General features: G+C 41.4%; 1 protein-coding gene and 2 long non-coding RNA genes across 3 annotated transcripts in view; 1 reads left to right on the forward strand and 2 right to left on the reverse strand.

Moving 5' to 3' along the window:
- The first annotated feature begins 444 nt into the window (after positions 1-444).
- On the forward strand, positions 445-8524 carry STC1 (stanniocalcin 1). Its single transcript, XM_032782501.2, has 4 exons — positions 445-735; positions 2924-3066; positions 4108-4319; positions 7881-8524. Exons 1-4 carry the CDS (start codon positions 618-620, stop codon positions 8149-8151), a joined length of 744 nt encoding a protein of 247 aa, XP_032638392.1. The 5' UTR covers positions 445-617; the 3' UTR covers positions 8152-8524.
- A 4398-nt stretch (positions 8525-12922) lies between these two features.
- LOC116826021 (uncharacterized) lies at positions 12923-18507 on the reverse strand. The gene is made up of 3 exons (XR_004373976.2): positions 18394-18507; positions 13731-13867; positions 12923-13000 (listed from the first exon to the last, which is right to left on the reverse strand). It is a non-coding gene; the product is annotated as an uncharacterized LOC116826021 (long non-coding RNA).
- Positions 18508-19411: 904 nt separating this feature from the next.
- The window catches only part of LOC116826022 (uncharacterized), a 60807-nt gene continuing 57295 nt past the window's right edge, over positions 19412-22923 (reverse strand). Inside the window, exons 2-3 of the long non-coding RNA XR_004373977.2 lie at positions 20560-20804; positions 19412-19475 (exon numbers count right to left, since the gene is read on the reverse strand). This is a non-coding gene — a long non-coding RNA (uncharacterized LOC116826022). The remainder of the gene's footprint in view (positions 19476-20559; positions 20805-22923) is intronic.

A 22923-nucleotide genomic window follows, 5' to 3' on the forward strand; every position in this document is an offset into this window, starting at 1 on the left:
TGGAGCATGAGCGTTCGTAGGTGAATACCCACTTTGTCAGATGCAGGTATTCACCCACAAAAGCTCGTGCTCCAATACATTTGTTAGTCTATAAGGTGCTATAATATCAGTATTTTCCTGCAGTAGCTACTAAGTTACTTTTTAAAAAGCAGGTGATCTTGGGAAAGATTTAGGGTTGTCATGCAATTTCCTTGAGCAAAATTAATCACAGGAAGTTTTTTGTGTTTTTGTTTTTTTCCCCTGGCTTCTGTGAAGATTAACTTTTTTTTTTTTTTATTATTGTTTGGCAGGTTCTTTTAATTGGCTGGAAAATATTCTTCCTGTGAAGTTCCAGTGCTCTGGTGCTTGAATGAGCACAGCATCCCATTGGCTGCCTATACCACCTCCTGATTGGCTCCAGATCCTGGAGGGGGATAGATAAGGCCGGCTATAAAAGCCCTAAGCTTTGCTCTTGGTCCCCCAGTGAGCAGGAGCTAGGGGTATAAGCGGAGCAAGGCTGCAGCAGTACTAAGTCCTTGACAGACTCCTTTCTCTGTGAGTGTATCCAGATCCGCATCTTTGCTGAAGCCGAAGAAAGAGGAGACATTCAGAAAAACTTAGCGGAAACTTGTCAGAGAATGCTCCAAAAGTCAGTTATTCTCCTGCTGCTGGTGATCAATGCTTCTGCATCTTATGAAGCTGAACAGAATGACTCTGTGAGCCCCAGGAAAACCAGGGTTGCAGCACAGAATTCAGGTAACACCCCTCAAAGAGGGCTTTAGAGCCGAGAGCCCTGATGTATTTAAACTGTTGCAAATGTCTCTGCTGCTAATCTTTGCTATAGGCTGTCCCTTCATGGCTGTTAGTAATAAATTATATAAGCAAAAATCCTAGGAAACTGATTCTGGGTAATATTGATGCATAGCTAAAGGAAATAATCTCATTTCAGAGATGGTTTATAAATCAGCATGTAATCTGCAACGTGTGTATATATATTGCAGATATTAAACAAGTTACATGCACTTTTTTCATGGTGACTGAATTTTTTTCCTCTTGTCATAAATACACTTTAATGTTAAATTCCTTGCTTATTAGCAAGTTAAAGCTCCTTCTGCTCAATATCTCGGTGTGTTCAAAGGGGGGAGGAACAAGATTTTTTTCTAATACCACTTCAGAGAATGTAATCTAAACGTGTCCACTGTTAATATGTAGTCTTAATTGCCTATATTGGTCAGAATGCCAATATGATAAACACACTTACCTAACAAGCCTTTACAATAGATGAGGAATAACTAGCAAGTCATCACTGAACGGTTCCAGTTCGTGTGCTGTAGGTGTCCAGATGAACTGAGCACATTTTATGTTCTCTTGAGCCATGGAAAAATAAAAATGTCTTAAAAATATAAGGTAAAGACAGTGGGGAGGGATCCTCTAATTTGGAGCTCATTAAGAGCTGTTTTATTTTAGATCTGCAGGGCTTTGCAGTACTATATGAGGGTGTTTGCTCAATTTCCTTTTGTATTTGGTTGCTATAGAAACATAAGATCTCTCTCTAGTCCACTGTGCCTAAAACAATAAAACCCTAATGCATATTAAACCTGCTGAAAGCAAGGTTATAATCAGAACCTATCAAAACATAATTATGAAAACAATTTGAGATGGCCAGGGGTGAATTAGGAATAGGACAATATCACATCTTTCTCTCCAGGTGTGTAAGTGCTATTGGAGCACAAGGGCTGCATTTCTTTTTCCCTCGAAAGACAGCAGTTATAACAGACCCCTCTTTAGATTAGGAGCTAGTTTTTGGTACAGGTTTTCCTCTACTACTCTGCATATTATATCCTCCCATCACAGACATCTAATATCTTGACTTGAGACTCCAGGTTCACTCTCTTCCCTGAAGAATGTCAGTAACAAGATCTGACAAAAAGTAATGACTATGACCTGCACAGGGACATAATTGGACAGGCATTCAGCTTACTGGAAAAGGTTAATACTCGTTAACTTTAGGGCAGTAATCTGGTAATACAGTTGGCTCGTAGTTTCAATACACCCTATATCATTTTTTAATATGGAGAAATTTTATGTTCTGTTGGTGTCTGTGTGAATTATTTTAATTAACTCTCCGGATCAAATGTTTATTCTGTCTTCATGAAAACCTTTATCAGAGCTGGGTCCCATATTTATTAATACGTAGCAAGTAACCAGGGACTGTGCTGCAGTTGGACTAAAACTTTCTCCGTCCTAGCATGATAAAGTACTCTCAACACTAGCCAAAGCTTTTCTCCCTTCAAAATGACCACAGGAATGAAAATGAAGTTATCACATTGGTTTATTTTATTGTAGGCTAGTGTCCCTGTGCACTATTGATTCCATTTTTCTCTTTCAACCATTATATATGATCTAGATATTGTCAATTCATCAAGACTGCCTTTCAGACTAATAAACTATTGGAGCTCCAGGGCTTTTAGCAGTATCCCAAACATGCATAATCTCCACTAGTGTTTCTCCTTCATCTGTGCCTCAGATGGACTAACTTTACATTAAGTGGGCTCTGCACAACCTTTAAATAAAAAAGGTGTAAACTCAAAAAGTGGAAGTAGTAATGCCTCAGGTCAGTATTAGTGAAATGGACCAATAGGAAACATTTTTAATTTGTACGAGTCTAGGACATGCGACTATCAGTCAGAAGAACTGTGTTCTGTTCCAAGTTTTGCTGGTGGCTTATTTCATGACTTCAGTTAAAAGCAAGAGGTACATATCAGGCATGTTATTAATTCCTTCCCCCCACCATCCCAAAAAAAAAATCCTGTGACACAGGGCTATGTCTACAAGAGTCTTCTGCAACTTAATCATTGGTAATGTGCTTTGTGGTCTCAGATGAAGGGGGCTATGGAAGTGGGAAGCGGGAAGCATTGTGTAATGTCCTATGCCTGTCTTCCAGCTGAAGTGGTTCGCTGTTTAAATAGTGCCCTCCAGGTGGGCTGCGGTGCATTTGCCTGCCTGGAGAACTCTACTTGTGACACGGATGGAATGTACGACATCTGCAAGTCCTTCCTCTACAGCGCTGCTAAATTTGACACTCAGGTACAGAACAAGGCTAACCTCTTTTTCCTTTACACCCTGATTCAGCAAAGTGCTTGCTTAATCCCTGTGGCACTCAAATGCTTGGAATGGAGATTTTAACAGGCCCTGATCCTGCAATGGGTTCTGTACAGGCCACCCATAGTTACTAATAGGCCTTGCTACTACTTAGATGCACTTGTGGGAACCAGAACTTTGCTTTTTTGGCCACAAATCTATTCTTCAGGGAGATTTTCTACAGTACGTTTTCCACATAGTGTGTGCTGTGTGTGAGGACTTGACAGAGGCCGTCTTGTGGGGCAGAGAGCTAAATTTCCTCTTCAAGAGGAAATATAAACGTTCTTCTAACAAAGTCACTCCTGACTGTGTAACCTGGCACGGATGTGTGATTTGAATTGGAAGTCTGCAGCCCCGGGATTGCAAAACCAGATCAGCCTGACTCTCTGGAGCTGCAGCTTTATTTTTTTTTTTTTCTTTTCACACGGAATAGCTAGAGAAAGAATCGTAGTCTTGGCTCTGCTAGGAATATTTACCATCATCTATGAAGTGGGCATAATAACCATCTCTTCCAACAGGGGCGGGTGACACTGTTTGGAAGATCTCAAGGTGCCTTAAACTGAAACACACCACATCAGGATGTGAGCCTCAAAACCTGCTTAATGGTTGGGGGCACTCAGCACCTTACAGGATTGGCCCCTGTATATGCAATATTGCTATCAGACAGCTGTGCCACTAGCATTTGAGGCCATTTTGATGCTGTTGCTTAGACTGGGAAGCTCTTTGGAACAGGGAGTAAGTATTGTGTTTGCCCAGGACAATTGGGACCTTAATCCTGAGGGGGACCATTAGGCATTAATCAATATTAAGGCATTGTGTTCCACTGGCTTGTATTCCTAGACTGTAAATGAGTTTCTTTATTGCTGAGTAAGCTTTTGACACAGCAAGGATAAATAGCAGCAATTAGCAAAAGCAGGGTATGTGTTAACATTTTATGAACAACTTATGCAGTTGCACATTAAGATGATGCTGCTGCTAAATTTGCAGGGAAAAGCCTTTGTGAAAGAGAGCCTGAAATGCATTGCAAACGGAGTTACGTCCAAAGTTTTCCTTGCCATTCGGAGGTGCTCCACTTTCCAAAGAATGATCTCGGAGGTGCAGGAGGAATGTTACAGCAAACTGGACATGTGTAGCATTGCAAAGCGTAATCCTGAAGCAATCACTGAAGTTGTCCAGTTTCCAAATCACTTCTCAAACAGGTATGTGGATGTTTCCTTATGTGAAACATACAAGAACACAAAATGAAGCACATTTAAAAGGGATGTTCTCAATCTGAGTCTATTTTTTTAATTTTCTAGATACAGCTCACTTTAAATAGTACTTCTTGGAGTTTTAAAATACTGTGAATCAGATTTTTTTTTTCTGATTTCCCCCTGATGTACAGAACTTTATAAATATGAGCAGGGGAAACAGTGAAACTAGCTAGACAAAGAGCTCTGAAAGGCACAAAGTAAACTTAAAGCTGAGAATTCTTTGCTAACTTTTGTTATACTTAGCAGACATGTTACTTCTAGTGACAGATGGCAGATGCAACATTTTCAGACATGTAGTTGAGTGTCTCTTTAATTCTTAGGTTGAACGTCTTAGTGAATATTGCAGCTTAATTTCCTCCCAAGGCAACTCCACTGAAACAGTCTCATTTTATATCCCCTGAGTCCTGAACCCACCGAACTGGATTCCACCTCGTGAGGGTCACCCTGTCCCCATTACCCGGCCCGCTTACTCTAATCATGGCTATGTGTATGATGAGCGATGTACCCTCACTGCTCCCCTACTATATTTTGACCCCACCCACCGTACACCCCGCATTGGGGACATTACAGACTGTATGTACTATATGCTAACCCATAACTAAATACCAGCGTCCCCCCATACTCTGTATGTTGCCCCCGATGACTAATGACTGACACATCAAACTCTTTGTATCATCTTTATTTAAATATTTTCTAATAAACTTTTAAATCTGTTAAATTTAAAGGGGGCACTAGCTAATTGGCTCTTCTATGACTTTGTTGTCATGACCCATTATCAGCCGCCTGATAAAACAGAAAGTTACTGCCATCTCTAGAACCAGGCAGGGTAAAGCTAGTGTGAGCATGTCTGCAGTGTAGACGTACTCTTTAGGCTTTTGCAATGTTATAATTATTTTGGCTGGGAGTGGGGGGTTTACTAGTATAGTTATAGTACAAGCCCTAGTGTGGATACAGTTATCCCCAATATAAGGGTGCCTTATATTGGGGATAACTCATTCCCTTTCCTATATAGGAGTAAGCTATAAACACCTGTGTAACTGCATCTATCCCCAGGTGGGGGTGTTCTACCACATAACTATACTGCTACAGGCATATGTAGACAAGTCCTTCATTTTATAATCTCTTGGGTATAGATGTTTGACTTGCACCCATGAAGGGTTCAGGTGAGTTGACACTCTCTACATCTTGTGTGGACTCTTACACTGAGAGTGAGTGTGTGTGTGTAGACACACTAGCACTCTGAAATGGTAAAACAGGTTAAGTCAAGGTGCAAAGCCATGGAGAATCAAGCCCTCCAACAGGGTTGCTGTTCCTTAAGACACACGTCTTGGGATAAAATGTGGTAAAGGAAACGACTCCGCACACAGCCTTGGACAAGTGGTGAAGCAAAAGGATATTGTAACATGTTGAGTAACAAAAGAAGCAGGATTTCCCAGCTAATAGTTTACACTAAGTTCGCCTAAAGCATCCTGCTTTCCCAGCCCAAGTCCCAAAATAAGAATGTGCCAGTTGGCAAGGAATTCCAACAGGAAGTAGTTAAAGGGTCATGCAGCTTCCTGTGATTTAATCTTAAGTCAGTAGCCGTGAAGGAGGAAGGCCCTTCTGCCTCTGGACATGCTGTAGCTACTGAAATTAAAATCCATTTATTTAATAATTCTTTTAAAAAAATTTTTATTTCTATCCACTAATTTTGAGTGCTGGAGAGATAGTTAAGGCATGGAATAGGGTGTAGGTAAGGGAATAGAATCTGAAAGTTCATTTGATGATAAACACAAGATCATCATCATCCAATAGAACCTCTTCTACAAAGGATACTAACCTGAGCAAAACCTGACACCAGGAAGAAGAGAGGTTTCACTAGGCAGTTCCCAGTCACTAGCTTCTGTGATGCATCTGCAGCAACACAGAATAAAATAGACAACATTCTGTCACCCTTTATATGAAGGGTAAAGGATCAATAGAGGTGTTCATAAATGGCCACTGAGTTGTCTGAATCCAAAAAAAGTCTAACTAACTTAGCTAACATTAGGGTTTTTCTATAACCTCTCCTGCTGTACTTGTAACCACTTGTAACTAGAGCTGTGCAACTACTGGATATTTTTGGTTCTCTGACAATCCACCCCTCAAAAAATTATTTTGGTTCAACCTGAAAATGAAATTTTTCAAAATCTTTGCATCATCATAAGACTTTTTAAAAAACTTTTTAAAGTGCCAATCATATTAAGTCCCCTTAAGTAGACAGGGCAAACCGGAACAAGTGATAGAGAGAGAGCTGTGTTGATTCTTCCTGAGTCCCATGGAGGAGAATTCTTTTGAGCACTGTTCTTTCTCTGCTTGACTCAAACAGAGATGGGGAAACAGATCAGCACAAATTCCTGGCTCTCTCCCATAAACAGGAGAGCAAGGAAAGCATACACTCAGGGCCTTGTGCTAAAATGAAATTCCACTGAAGACGGTAGAAACTGCAGTCACAGGCCCTGATTAAATTAACCAACTTTCTCATCTTCAGCATGTTAGTGCTGGTTGTAAATCCTAAAAAGAATTCATCCTGTTAGGAATGCCTGCATTTGTCAGCTATTAGACCTCCATTGACCTAGTTTTCTTCTTCAACTCTTTCTAAAGACTACACAGAAGGGGGGAAAGGGTTGGTGTCCAATCTCCATAGAAAAGTCCTAAGCAGCATATAGAAATTCAGATGCCTTTATAGGAGTGTACATAGCACATCAGACCAATGGTCCATCTAGTCCAATATCCTGTGCAACAGTGCTCAGTCCCAAGTTTTTCAGAGGAAGCTGCAAAAAAAAGCCATAAGGCAAACAGTTAGGGAATAACTTTTGCTTAGGGGAATTTCTACTCTGGGGCGCATAAAGGTCTATAGCTTCCAAAACTATTATCATAACGGCCGCGCTGTGCTCAAATCTATTTTGAGCTGATGGTCTTGATATTACACTTGCGTGTGGGGATGAAATAAGGCAGTTTACCATTTGGATGGTTCTTCACTAGTGAATTAAATCCTGATAAAGATGAGACCTTCTTGATACCTTTGCTCCTAGTCTAACACCGACTTGCCAAAAAAATCAGAGTATCATTTACTAATTAGAACTGAAATTTGTGTATTTAACTAGTCCTTGCTGTGCTCCTGTTAACAAAAACTAGAAGTTTGTCCCAGAAGAGTATGTACTGTAACTCCATGAATCAAAGATGGAGATGCATATCTCTGGGATAGAGAGCAATCTATGTAAGTTGATGCTATATTATAACTTGTGCATTTGCTGTGAAACTCTTACAGAGCAGGACCTTGGGCCACCCCCTCCCCCCCTTGCAGTAATAGCTTACAATTTCAGCATGGTCCTCGATACACACAAAAACCAACCCTGACAATTCCAGTTCTCTCGCAACAGCACAACTTTTCTGGAGTAGTCTCTTTCAAACTGATTTGCTCTAGCTTGGGATCAACACTTTCTCCTGTGCTACCACCTCAGTAACTGTCTTGGTTCATTTATCCAGGTATTACAACAAGCTCGTGAGAAGTTTATTGGAATGTGATGAAGAGACTGTTAGCACCATCAAAGATAGCTTGATGGAGAAGATAGGACCCAACATGGCCAGCCTCTTCCATCTGCTGCAAACAGATCACTGCTCTCAAACGCACCCCAGGGCAGACTTCAACAGGCGACGTATCATTGAGCCTCAAAAGCTAAAAATCTATTTCAGGAACCTCCGAGGTGAGGGATCTATTCCATCCCATGTGAAACGTACTTCTTCAGAAAGTGCATAATTCTTTAGGGGAGAGAGAATGGGTGTGTAAGGGATCTAAGCACTACCAATATAGAAGCCTCTTTTTCTAGAAGAGTTAATACACCCATCCAAATGTACTGTAGGCTGATTTTAATAACAATTAGAAACTGGTTTTAGATTTAGTTCATATTTTCTGTCCCTCTCAAACCAATTTGCATGGAACTAGGCTTCGGTGTTCAATGTCCCAGCTTTCTGCCTTTGAAATTTCTCCATCTCTCTTCTCTTCCCCACAAAAACAAAAGGAAAATCATAGACCTAGGCTTTTACAACAGTCAGTTCTTCAGCAGACACCAAATTATCAATGAACTGTAGCTCAAACACCCTTGCTGTTTGAAACCAACTCAGATAGTTTAACCTTATTAATACTATGAGGCTGGTAGGTGGTGATAGCTTTTGATGGATCTATCCTAAAGATATCAATGGAATTTGTGTTATGAATCTGTGCTGGCCATGGAAGAATATGAATGTCGTGTTTGGATTCTTGGTCTCAGTGACATACAGTCTTAATCCTTTGTCATTAAACTCCCTTGCCCAGTTAATCTACCACAATCAGGTCTAGCACTCACAAAACGTGGAGGACTGTTTGTTTAGTATTGTCCTGCATCTCAGTGCAAAAACTACTAGCAAACCAGACTAGTTGCACTGTGGTCAGCATGAGGTGCAAGACCATGTGGTGAAAGCAGATTTTAAGATGGTCAGTCTTTGCATTGGTTTGAAAACCCCAGCATCTTTCTTTATGTACTGTATCTAACTGTTAAAAGCTTTAAAAGAATCCTTAACAAAACTGTCTTAAAACTAGAGTATTAAAGGTTTTGCTCTAACTGTGGTATACAGAGTTTAAAAATCTGTCATGTACTGTACAAAAATTCCAGAAGAGTCTGCTTAAAAGAAGCAAAATATAATAATTTTATTGCATATAAATTTAGTTTTGTACCTTAGCTTTATTTTTCCCCCGGAAACATGTCTCTATCATGTTCAAAAGTACACATTCCTCACGGTGGGCTTTTTATAATGGTAGAAAGAGAAATTGTTTCATCAGGTATTAGAATTGGAGCAGGTAAAAGAACTGGTGAGGAGCTATTCATACTCACCGATCGGCTGGATTCTGACTGCCCAAGCTACCTTCAGGGGTTACCATGGTACTTAGCTTGCATCCAAGGCAGGAGTACTGCTAATCTGGGAATTGTCAAAATGGCTGACAGAACAACTCTTAAATATCACGGCTGCAGACTTCAGAAGGGTCACTTCTGAGACACGACATGGAAAATAGAGCCATGTTTGGTATGCCTAAAGGTAGCCGGCAATCCAAAAAATGAAACTCCTCAAATCTAAACACATGCATCACTGTGCTTGTTGCAAGGCACTTGAAATGCATGGCCTGCATTTTCTACTATGCTCTTCTGTAAAAGAGGCTCTGAACTGAGGCTTACAAGCTGATTTTTTTTTTTTTTTTTTTGCACTCATAGCTGAAGCCTAGAGCAGCTTTTCTGAACAGTAGTCTGTCTTGGGTTCTGTACGCCAAAAAAAGCAACCTTGTGTTGTGTCATGTGAGCAGCGGGGCTGATTCCACACGCACATTCCAAAATCTACCCAGTTAGAAACTACTTCTGGTGGGTGGCTGACTCTGGTTCATCTAGTTAAGAAGCTAATCAAGTTCTGTAAAAGGCTAACGGGAGGGATATCTTTTTGCAAAATATAAAGCAATAGAACTTTTTTAACCACAAAGCCTTTAAACAATGACTTGCTGCTAATATATTAAAACCAGATGCAGTGGCAGCATTTCCAGAATTGCTTTCTTCATTAAATGTAGCCCGAAAGTGCTGTCGTAAAATTGTAAGCAGCAAAAAAGGTTGCTGACAGTGATTTTTTTTATATATATACACACACACACACTGAATTATGCAGTCCCATTCAAGCTAGGTGCAACATTGTAGTTCATTCTTAACACTATCAGGTATACTGGAATCCAATCCTGCAAGGTGCTGCATGCTTTCCAGTGGGAATTACGGGTGCTCAAGTAGCAAGGGCTTGATTTTTACCAGGTGCAGGTGCTCAGCACTTTGTGAGAGGTACTTTTTGAGATGCACCATTAGGAAAGGGACATTAGAACAGGAAGTTCAGTGGAGTTTGGGTATCAAGTACACTACACAGTGGCCTGTCTACACTGGGGATTTGCTCCAATTAAAGCTACTAGTGTAGCTGCCCTTTACATACATAGTGCAAAGCAGCTATTTCAACCAGTAAAACTCCCTTTGTGAAGCAGGTAGAACACTTTCCCTCAGAACATTTTGTTGTAAAATGGCTTGACAACTTTTCCCAACTATTTGTATAAACATTGCTTAGGCTTTCATGTTTTTTTTCCAAAGTCTATTTTAAATGCCCAACATTTTGAATGTTAAGTGGAAATTCTTTTTGGCTGTCAAAAAAAAGTTTTTGGTTTTTCAGTCAGATCCCCAAAAGTATAAAACATTTCCAATCAATTATTTTATCAGTTTTTTCACCTGGGGAGGACAGGGGGGGTGTCCTTTCCTGAGCAACCCTATTACTGTGGTTTCAAGCAGGGATAAATCTCATCTAGTGGCTTTACCTATCTACACTGATAGCTAACCTCCTCCCCACCACACAACTACTCAGTGTAGAAAAAAATCTATTTCACGAACATATCTGAGCTGCTTAGTTTCTGCCTAATGTTTCACTCCCCGCCGCCCCCCTTGGCCTATAGTAATACTAGCGCTGCAATACAGACACAACTTTTATAGGGAAAAATGATTCTCAGTGTAGAGTTTGACTGTTTCACACCTATTTAATCTCTAGTGCTTTTTTTTGTCTCATGCTCACTGCAAAGTGATTTTCTTGGGGTCGAGGGGCTTATCTAGATGCATTTGCATGATTCTCATTGTGATTTGTTTGCACTTTAGACATGTTTGTGCCATTATAAATTTGCATTATGTATTTATAATTTAATGATACTTAAGGGGGTTTTGGTTTGGTTTTTTTTGGCCGATTACTGGAATAAACAGTGAGCATATCTGGTATATGTCATTATTTATTGTTAAATTACATTTTTAAAGCTCCATGTGTTCATATAAGGTTATTTGAAACATATCATGGTAATGAGAGATGCAAGTTATTTTCTTTGCTTATTTTTATAATTAAAGATGCATAACTTAATATGAGGCCTATGGTGGATTCCTTCTGAGACAAAATAAAATGTTAAATTTAGTCTTTTTCTAGTGTCTGATTTTTCACTAAACCTTCACTGTTCAGAAAGACAAAGCTTTCTGAAATACTGGGTACACAGGCTTCCACCACTGAGGACTTTACAGCCTGTCTGCTACTGCTGTGGATGGCAAGTCCCCCATTTTGCTTCAACCCGTTTAAGATCTGGGCCTGAGCAATGCAACAAAATGGTTTTGTGTCCTTTTGTCTTCCTGTCATCCTGGTGACACCTTACCATGCCCAGCTACTCAGAGGTACTAATGGCACAGTGGCATTTGAATCAGACCTTAAGTCTGAGACCCCTAGGAGAAAAGCAGGCTTCTTGCCTTGGTTGCTCCACTAGCTTGTTCCTGCTATAAAATATAGCTGCACCTAAAGTCAGGGGGTTCGAGTTGTAAACCCTGAAAGTGTTAGGGGAGAATATCCCATGACTTCACACTAGTATTATTTAGCTGAGGGGCTGGGATAGCATTGGCTGTAGGAACACAGAGAGGGGTCTGTCTACACTGCATCTGGAGGTAGACTTACACACGAGCTCTGATTAAGCTAGCTCACTAAAACTGTTAGTATAGCAGTAGAGACAAGCTACCTGAATATAACCCCAGCTACATCACTGGTGTCTAACCTGCCACCACGCTCGCTCAAAGCTCACGTACTTATCCATGGGCTGGAAACCCCCAGCTGCTGTGTGGATTTGACACCCAGGGTTCCTTTCTCCAACAAACATGAGACCTACGAACAAAGAAGATATATAGAACATACTGCCCAATTTTAAGGCCTATTTATTTTAATCTTTTCTTAGCACTGCAAGTGCTACAGAAGCACCACCGTGCCCCTGTAGCACAGACACATACATACCACAGCAACAGAAGGGCTTTTTCCAGCAGTGTGGTAAATCCACCGCTTCAAGAGGCAGTAGCTAGATGGACTGAAAAATTCTTCCATCAATCAACCTAATGGTGGCTACAGTGGAGCTTAAATTGGCTTAACTACATCTCTCAGGTGGACCTAGCCATGTGAAGAAAAATCACTCCTTAGTTTTAGCCTTAGTTTAGGCTTTAGTTCCTGCTAGTTACTTTCAGCATTCATAGGGTCCTCCTCCCTCTAGTAGCTAGGCAACCTCAGGTCACTAACAGATTTTATCTTCACAACACCTCTGAGGTAGAGCAGTGCTCTCAGCCCTGTTTTTACAGATCAGGAGCTGAGGGACAAGGTACAGGTGAGCGTCTACAGCCCATGCTGCTGTGACTTCACTGCCATTGCTATAGGAGCCAACCTGGACTACAGCTGGCAGGGGCATGGATACAGGTGCTGCAACTACAGTGTAGACATACCTCTGGGCCTTGCCCAAGTCACTCTATGGACGAGCTAGAAATTTGACCCAGGTCCCCTGGGTTGCAATCCAATGCCATAGCCAAGGGATTCAGTACATTTTAAAGGATGATCTAGTGGCCAAGTGTTTGATATCACCTCTAGAGAGTAGTCCACAGAGAATAAGCACCTACTGTACTGCCCATTACAGTAACGCTTACCTCATAAGGTAGAAGCCTGTGCGCTGGATGCTGAAAGTCACAGGTTCAAATTCCGCTGTTCACAGGAGACTCTTGAAGCTTTAATAAAGGGAGCGGGTGACAGAGCAGAATCATTAGTAAAATGAAGGTAAAAGCACTTTTTAAGAGACCATCTTTATAATAAATAGCTCTGCAGGGAGAAGAATTTTTATTTTAATTTACAGGCTTCCTCCATCTCATGTAGCTCCAAACACAGAACTCTTATCTACATATAGTCCAGGATCTCGCTCTAACTTTCCATGAAAGATCACAAAAATGACATAGTCTTTATGGGGAAAGGAGAAGGGATTAAAGGAGACTTTGTTCACATTCACCATTACAAAAGATTGACTAACCTCTTTCCAATAATCTCTTCTTTACTGCCCTATAATATCAGAACAAGAGGTGATTCAGTCAAAGAAGAAAATGTATTTGAGTTGATTGAGAAAGGGGGAAAATGATTTCATGAGCAATTTTGAAGTTGGGTCTATTTTGAACCCTGAAAAATGGAAGCATTTTCAATTTTTAACTGACCGAAAAATCACGTTTTTAAATAAAAGCAGGCTCAAAACAAAATGAACCATTTCATTTGACGTTCAATGAATTTTTTTCAGCACGCCCAGAAAAAAAAAACCCTGTTATTCTCACAGCTCTAGTTATGACTATTATTAACTTTTGTTGCCTGTTGCAATACAAGTTGAATCAATGACACTAAGAAAATCAGTGCGCTATTGGTCTGCTTTCTACTGATGACTGATTCATAGGCTGTTTCCACTGCTAGTGATCTTACCTCAGCTATGCCTGCTGTCATGCCACTGTGAGGAAAACGAGGCACTCATTTGAAGGCTTTTATGCAAGCTATCCAAATCCTGAGTTGGTGACCCAGGTCCTCGGAGGAGCCCTCTTGTATCGTACAGAAATAAAAATCTAAAATAAATAAATATGCACTTTGAAAAGTAATAAATATTAGGAGCAGGAGTTTTCACTGTACCATGTGTAACTTAAAAAAAATAACTTTTTTTTAAAGTCTGTTTGGGGTTTTTCCCTTTAAGCAGTTTCCATTGTCTCTTTGCTCTCAAGGCTGCAAGCATCTAAGCAATGCTTCCACTAGGCAGGAGGTTAGTACTTCAGCTCATTCTTCTTCTGCTTCCCTTTACAAGAATCAATGCATTCTTACTACCAGGAGTAACACCACAGTGCCATTGATACGGATTGGGCTAATATATGTTATTGTTAGCCAAGTGTACAATTGTTCACACTATCTGAATACAGAGTCACCTCTGAAGCTAATGTGATAAGTTTTTATATATCATTCCTGGGATCAAAATGTAAAGTCCATCATGGGGACAATTGATTCAAAATGCTATTAACATTACCTGAGATGTTTAGATATTGAAGATGTTAGCTTAAAGAGAGCATGTATATAGTCATCTGACATGCAGTAGATCTTCAGATAGAAAACAACAACACCATCTAACATTTACATCAAATTTTTCATCCTTGAGGATCCCAAAGTGACAGATACACCTACAAGGGCAGGAGAATAATCTATACCAGTATAAAGGGACATTTAACTGTGTCCTCACTAGGGATTTGTGCTGTCATAACTAGAGCTGGGGAAAACTGAGCCACTGAAAAATTTTCAATCATCAGAAAATGCTGATTTGACAAAATCAAAACATTTGGTGGGAATGTACCAATTTCATCCAAATTTTTTATTAAAAAACTATCAGAACATTCATTCAACTTTATCATTTCCATTGTTACACACTCTATAATAGTCAAAATGAAACATTTCAACCCTATTGAAACCAAGAGTTTCAATACAGTCACTTCAATATTTCCCAGATGAATTATGAATTGTTCTGGAAATTTCTTTTAGCTGGAAATTTTGAAATGTCAGAATTTCTTGTGAAATGGAAACTCAGTTTTAACCAGGTCTAGTTATAAGTATTACAGTAAAAAAAAAAAAAAATCACAGCTCTAACTGCAGTAGTGATATCAGTACAAAACTATGCACAAATTAGGTTTTAGAAGAGTAAATCACCTCTAAATGATGAATGTGGGTTGCAGTCAAATCACCATTATCATCTTAAAATGGAACAAATAAAACAAAGGATAATTTGATTTGGCTTGGGACCAAAGGACATGATTGACTGACTGATATTGTCTTTACTTTTTTTTTAAGCTTCATTATATAACCAGGGGGAAATCATCTCAATTTTTCCTGGCCCTCACCCTTCCGGCTTTCTTTATAGTTATGAGGAGAGGGAAAAAAAAGAAACCTTTGGCACGTAAAATGACTTTGTATAAAAATGTCTGGGTGTGAAGTTTGGGAACTCACTTCACTTCCTAACTCTGGGACTTTTCTGCCTTTCTTAAGAGGCTGCTTTCTATGTTAATGTATGTTGTCTCTGTCACCATCTTTCAGCAAGTGTGACTTAGAATAAAAAAAATTCAAAAAAACTCAAGTAGGATGATGAAATATAATGCAAGGTTCAAACTGTAATTTAATCTCTAGTGCCCCTTCCCATGACACAAGCAACTTGCATAAATGAAAAGGCAGAAAAGAATTAAATGGATAAAGAGAAGAATGTTTCAATGTGAGTGTAGAATATATGCCCAAGATTTATGACAAATGATTGTGGGGGCTCAGCTTGAAATGACTTAAAGGGGCCTGATATCCAGTGGGTGGATGTTCAGCACTTCCTGAAAATCAGACCTCTTAAGGTGGTGTATGTCTGGCACCCAAAAGCACTAGTTATTTATTCAAATCTTGGACTTACATGCAAGTAAGAGTCGCAAGTGCAGCTACGTCAGTGAGGATATGACAAGGGCTAGAAATCCACATCTTTCAGGGCATAAGAAAATCACCTGCTAGGATCCTGAAGCAATACCCCAATTTCACAATTATGGGAGGGCAAGATTCACCTCTGTTGGAACATCTGGCCACTTCTGCTAACAAGAAGAGAGGGAAGCCTGGTCTGTCCCAGTCTATGTTCCTAAAAATGCCAACGGTGAAGTCAAAATAACGAACGCAAACCGGATTCAAATCACCATGCACTAAAATGATGGGTACCCTACTGCAGATATTACATGAGCTGTAAAAGCAGCAAAGAGTCCTCTGGCACCTTATGGGCTAACAGACGTATTTGAGCATGAGCTTTCGTGGGTGAAAAGCATCTGACGAAGTGGGTATTCACCCACGAAAGCTCATGCTCCAATACGTATGTTAGTCTATAAGGTGCCATAGGACTCTCTGCTGCTTTTATATGTAACCTTTCTGCCCCTCTGAGTTGGCAGCAACAAGAGCCGGGTTCAGTATCCAGGGGTTCCGTTTCAATAACACAAGGCATAACCGGCTCGAGCCCCCACCCAGTGACCTGGGACACTTACATACCAGCCCCTCCTGGGCGCCTCTAAGGAGGCAATACTTCCCCACTCGCAAGCACGGAGTCTGAGTGTAGCAAAATCCTTTTAATAAAGGAAAGGAATCAATGCGGCATCCATTGGAGAAACACCAACAAACAGAGTTATAAACACAAACCATAACACCCCCAAGTACATTGGCAATGTCCTTTTCCCCTTAGGGTCTTAAGTCCAATCACTCCAAAGTCCAACAACCCAAAAGTCTCTGGTCAATGCCACCCAGAATTCAAGAGTCATCTGTAGAGGTCCTCCCCCCAGCCTGGTGAAAGGGGCAACCTACGGGGTCAGGGCCAATTGCCCTGCCTCTCCGTGGTCTGCTTCCGCCTCTCCACGAACTGCTCCGCCTTACCAGCCGCTCCACTCTGCTCCTCCGGCCGTCCCCATAAACTGCTCTGCTCCACCAGCTGCCTCATGAGCGCTCCAGTTGTCCCTGCAAACTGCTCGGCTCCGCTCGCTCTGTGGGCTCCTCCACCCGTTCCACAGCTACTCCACTCTGCCAGCCGCTCGCTCTGCTCCACCAGCTGTCCCGTGTCCGCTCCAGCCATCCCCACAAACTGCTCCACTCGGCCAGTCTGCTCTGTTTCACAGTATTAGCTTCAGGCTCCCACTAGTTAGCACAGCACTCAGTGCTCCCAGCTCAGTAATTTCAGCTCTTTTGTGATTTCAGCACATAGTAGGGGAGCCACAGTGCTAGTGCACCATTAGCCCAAAGTGAGTTCAGTTCAGTAACCTGTATCTAGAGTCTTAAGGGAATCAAAAAATCAACTCTGACATTCTACAGTGGGGAGAGAGGGGGTGCAACTGGTGCTTTTGGCTCCACAAGGAGCCTGCACCACCAGGCACAAATACCTGTCCCCACTCTCTCCATTCACTGGGTTTTGAACCCAAGTCCTTTACTAGCAAGTATCACCCAACTGAAGTTGAAGTCATTTCTGTTACAGCAGTCCCACAGCTCGGCATTCTGGGATGGGGTAGGCGTGCCTATGCGCAATATTTGAGATTTCACATTCCGGACATTCTTTCCACACTTCCCATAATTCACCACCAGATGTCAGGGTACAGCTCATCCTGACTCTGCTTACATATAGATCCAGACTGAGGCCACGTCTACACTACAGGATAAATTCGAATTAGCTTAAACCGATTTATAAAACGGATATTATAAAGTCGATTGTGCGCGTCCACACTAGGCACATTAATTCGGTGGTGTGCATCCATGGTCTGAGGCTAGCATCGATTTCTGGAGCGGTGGCACTGTGGGTAGCTACTGTAAAATAATGAGGCCAATAATGTCGATTTGCGTCCACACTAACCCTAATCCGATATAGTAATATCGATTTTAGCATTACTCCTCTCGTTTTGTAGGAGTACAGAAATCGATTTAAAGAGCCCTTTAAATCGATATAAAGAGCAGTGTAGTGTGGACGGTGCAGCGTTAAATCGATTTAACGCTGTTTAAATCGATTTAAACGCGCAGTGTAGACCAGGCCTAACACAGCTACCCCTCTGATACTTTACATGAGCTGTAGAAACCTGCAGTGCACCTTAGTCCCAAACAGAACAACATCTGGAAGGGTCATGCTCACTCAGATATTTGGGTCCTATGGAAGGACAAGTTAAGATTGCAAGTAATCTGTTGAGCCGTAGGCCACCCTAAAGCTGTTTCTCCTGAAATCAGTGGAAGCATTGGATGAGCAAGGACTTCAGATTGGGCTCAACATTTTTAGCAAGGTGGGACATGTGATGGCAATGGTTCAATTTCACTCAGGCCATTGCAAATGTGGTCAAACGTCGTCCCTTTTAAAGTACAAATTTTACAAAAATAAGCAATGCCGTCATTATCACCAGAAGCCAATATAAGTTAGCAGTGGAGCAGTTTCACCCTTTCGACATCAATGCTCACAACAGAGGGTCTGAAGTTTTGAAAAGAAGCTATGGGAATTGGGCATCTCTTTTGAAAATCTCAGCCAGAAGCTATAAAGAAGCTCCCACAGTTTTAGTCCTTGGTTATAATACTTCCTTACGTCGATCAGAGGCTCAGAGTAATTGATGCTTGCCAGGCACTTTAAGATGCTCAGATGAAAAGCACAGCAGAAACATGCGGCATTTTCATTCCTACCCATAGCTGGAAAAGTTAATGAAACCTATACAAATACACAGGAGGATATAATTGTTCATATGTACACATGGGATTTTTCTCTTATTTCTTTATTTGAGGATGAAATGCCATGGTAGTTTCAAAAGTAAGGAGGGGACAGAGGAATTTGGTGCAGGAGAGAACATCTACAACAGAAGTGATAACAGCAAGAAAGACTTGAGGGTCAGAGGAGGGCAGTTCTGTGGTAGTTGGCTGACTCAATACAAGCAGACCTACTTTTCATTCCAATCCTGGCCCCTGAGCACGTGCCCAGGAGTTGGATGGGGAGTTCTTCTGGGGTTATAGAACAAAGCTATTGAGCTACTTTGTAGCTGATACGCCAATCTCAGGGGAATGCTCTCTGCAGAGGGGTAGTGGCCAGCATGGCAGATACACCTGCTCTACCCCCAAATTCCCTCTCTGCGGCAGTATGCAAGGAGACCTCATAAAACTGGGCTGCATGAGCTCCCCAAAACTGGCCTCATTCTGAAGCAAGAAGACCCTCTACAGCCAAGGAGAGTCAGGATTTGCCCCATACCAAAGCACTGTTAACTTTGCCTTTCTATACCGCTGTGTATGTCCCAAAACTGTGAACATACATTAGTAAGTTATACAGCCAAGCCCACCCCCACCAGTGATGTAGGTAACTGTTACACTCATGATATATCTGGGGAAACTGAGGCATGGGGAGATTAAGCAACTTGCCCAAAAGCCTGTTGCAGGACCAGAACCAGAACCCAGTTCTCCCCATGCACAATCCTGTATTTTAACTGCTAGACGATGCTCCCTCTTCTGCTTTTATAATGAAAACCAGAAATTGTTTCAATGCCTTGCAGTGTACAATCTGACTTCTACTTTCTTTCTCCCACCCTTTGCCTGTCTACGCTTCAGAGCAAGAACTATTTACTGTTTGTATGTACAGCACCTTGCACCAAAGGGTCCTGACGTAGATCCCAGATCTAGGCACTTCTATAATCAGAAAAAAAACAACCTGATTATACTGAACCTCTGTTTATAGGGCAAACTGTCTGGAGAAAAGTATATCCACAGTATTTTCTCTCCACCATTTCCTGGGGTGAAAATTCCAGGTGTGTCCTTTGAATTTTGCTCAGGGTTATTTTTGTGTCTAAGGGGTTGGAGCATTTTGCTATGAAAACAAATCATTATTATTTTCTCTATACATTGTTTTAATTGGAGTAATCAACCAACCTCCATAAAATCATCAAAGATTTGCTGCCAATCACACTGAAATCCTAGCACAATTGTACTCTCAGCTGGGGAATTTATACAGTGCAAACAAGCAGAAAAGGGGTTTTATTCCAATTATTTAAAGGTTTTTTTTACTGCACTGATAATTAATCCTTATAGTTATTTCAAGAGGATTTAAAATATTTTTCTAAGTGCTGGTATGGTTAACTGTTTCATACCTGTTTTTCCAGATTACTTCTGTTCTTCAGCTACAAATATGTATTGAGCTGAACTGCCTTCTATATGTTGTTATTACTAATCTTTTGTATCATTTAATGCCTAGAGACGCCAATCCAGGATCAGGGTCCCATTGTATGCCATACAAACAGGGCATTACACAATCCCTGCACCAAAATGCTTATATACTTAATAGACATGAAAATATACAAGCAAGAGGATGACTGACTAGCTGGGTGGTTGTTGTTGTTGTGTTGAGGTGTTTCCCCACCACCTCCCAAAACTACTCAGTTAGAAAACAGTTTCAATTACTCCTGTGTGAATTTTAATCTTACTGAATTTTGTTCAATTATCAGGCAAGGTAGAGGAACACCATGTTTTATATCCAGACCATGAAGGATACATTCCTGCCAGGGGTAAATCTTTCCTTCCTCTGGGTAAAGCCACCATCTCAGGAAAAGACAAGGCCAACAATTACTTTATAAACAGACTGCCAGAGCCAAATAGGTTGCCTTATGACAATCAGAAAGTCCCCCAAGTAACGCAGAAAAACACAATGACAACATAGGTGGAGCAATGAGTACAAAGAGTCACAAAGACGCAAGAGCAGCTTCCTCCCCGTCACTACCTTGGGACTGGAGAAGCAAACTCTGCGCAAGATGTGTTGATGAGTCAGTCACAATCCACACTTTCTGACATGGCATGGTTAAGGTTTGATTGATGTTATTCAATAAGACAGATGTCTTATCGCTGTATCACAGGAAGGTACTTCAGGCAGATCCACCCATGAGACCTCAGGGGAAGACACTTGCTTCTGAGCTGTATTCTTAGGTCAAGGAGCAAACTTCCCTTAATGACGGGGAGTGGTAAATTCTGTAAAACGAATGAGATTAACAGAAGGACAATATTGGTTCTCTCTCTTTGCTTTAGCAAGGACTTTTGCACAGCTCCCAGCATTGTGAAGCTTTTTAATAATATAGTAACATAATATTACTCAATTATATTGAGGACCAGAGACACATTGAGTTTTTTTAGGGGAGACCAAGCCTGAATTTTAGCGCTCTTGTTATAAGATTTATTACAGGATGGATTAGAGAAGAGACGCAAACTTTTAACTCAAAACCTACATGAGATGGGACCTCTGGATCCTAAGTGTTCCTGAACTTTGGGCAAGTACAGATCTAGGTTAAGATTTTCTCAAGTGACTAGTGATACCGATTGCCTCCATTCTGGAGTGCCCAACCTGAAATAATTAAAGGAGACAGACTTTCAGAGGGTGGATGCTCAGTGCTTTCTCTTTTTGGAAATCCAAAGGCATGAGGCGCACAAAATCACTAGTCATTTGGGAAAATCTTAGCACCAATCCTATGTCTACCGTTGTCAACACAAGCCACACCAAATATCACAGCCCCTCTTAATTACATGGGAACTATCACTTCTTTGCAACTGTTGATGCAATTGCCTTCAACTGACACTCCATACACTCCCAAGTCCAAAGCAAGGCCTTGATTAGAATCAATAAAGCCTTGCACAGCTTGGAACCTGGCTAATCTTTGAGATGTCAACAACTATGGGTATGGCTACACTTGCAGCTGTACAGCGCTGAGAGTTACAGCTGTCTTCGTACAGCTGTGTAGGGAAAGCGCTGCAGTGTGGCCACACTAACAGCTACCAGCTCTGCAGTGTGGCCACGTTTGCAGCATTTGCAGCGCTGTTGGGAGTGGCTCAACAGGCATTCTGGATACCTCCGAATACCTCTGGAGGCCAATTACAGCGCTTTTGGTGGCCACACTGGCGGAGCAGCGCTGCATCACCAGGGCTGCAATCGTTATACCCCAGGCAGAGCAGGAGTACAGCTAGCACTGCAGCCAGGGAGATGCAGCGCTGTATGTGCCTTGCAAGCGTGGACGGTGCGTAAGTTGCTGCGCTGTAAACCCACCACCAGTGCTGCAACTCTCCAGTGTAGCCAAGCCCTCTGTCTTGTTACCGGTCACCTGAGTTTAAAAAAAAACACAAGAAACAGGCTGCAGAAAACTCAGAATCCTCAGTAAAGTCTCTGTGCTCTGGAATCCAATCTTTTGCTCCATAACCATGGTTATCAAGCTGAACCGTGGTTATGGAGCAAGGAGCACATATTTATTCAGTATTTCTGCTGATTAGGTTTAGTAACTGAGCAGGTGTTCAGACAGGACAGTGATAGCAGAGAATTGCATTTTGTAAGCAGCTGTTAGCAATAGATTTGTTATTCTTTGTAAACACCCCCAGATATTGATACAATGGTCATGATATGAATGTATAAATAACCCTGATGCCTTTCCAAATGACATGCATACACTTACATGGTGGCCTGTTGCGATACTTTGTCCTGGATACCTCTGATGCATACTGTGGTTCCTTATGGAGACAGTAGATATTGTTCTCATGCAGTGATTTATTTCTCAAGCAGTGATACATTTCTCATGCTGAGTAAATAATGAGCTGTTCTCATAGCCCTGAACTGCCTTTAATCATGTACACATTTCTCATTGCAACAAGATAACAGCAGTATCCTATTGCCTTCCTCCCCAGCTGAAATCCTGGGAGATATTCCAGCCCACAAGAAGTCAGTCTCACCTCTGGTAAGAATCCCTTGAATTTACACCAACAATGGATTTGGTCCAAGGAATTTATGAGAGGCAAACTTTGCATAGCACACTTCCACCGCTACTCTTGCTGTGGCATTCCAGGCATTTTATGCAGCTGGAATCTGGCCTTAGTGTTGAGGAAGGCCCATTTGAAACAGAAACAGCCACCATAAGGCCAAATCCTCTCCTGGTGTAAATCAGCATTGCTTCAGTGGGTTCCATGGAGCTACCTTCATTTACACTGGCTGAGAAACTGCCCTTCACCAACATCTTCCTTTTCTGGGCAGCTCATCTCTACTTTGTTTATTATAGTTAGTGAGCTGATGCCTGTAACTTTTGGTTCTGCTCTCGTGTCTTCTTCCCCCTCC

This window comes from Chelonoidis abingdonii, chromosome 2, assembly GCF_003597395.2.
Source record: "Chelonoidis abingdonii isolate Lonesome George chromosome 2, CheloAbing_2.0, whole genome shotgun sequence".
In the NCBI taxonomy this organism is placed as follows: Eukaryota; Metazoa; Chordata; order Testudines; family Testudinidae; genus Chelonoidis; species Chelonoidis abingdonii.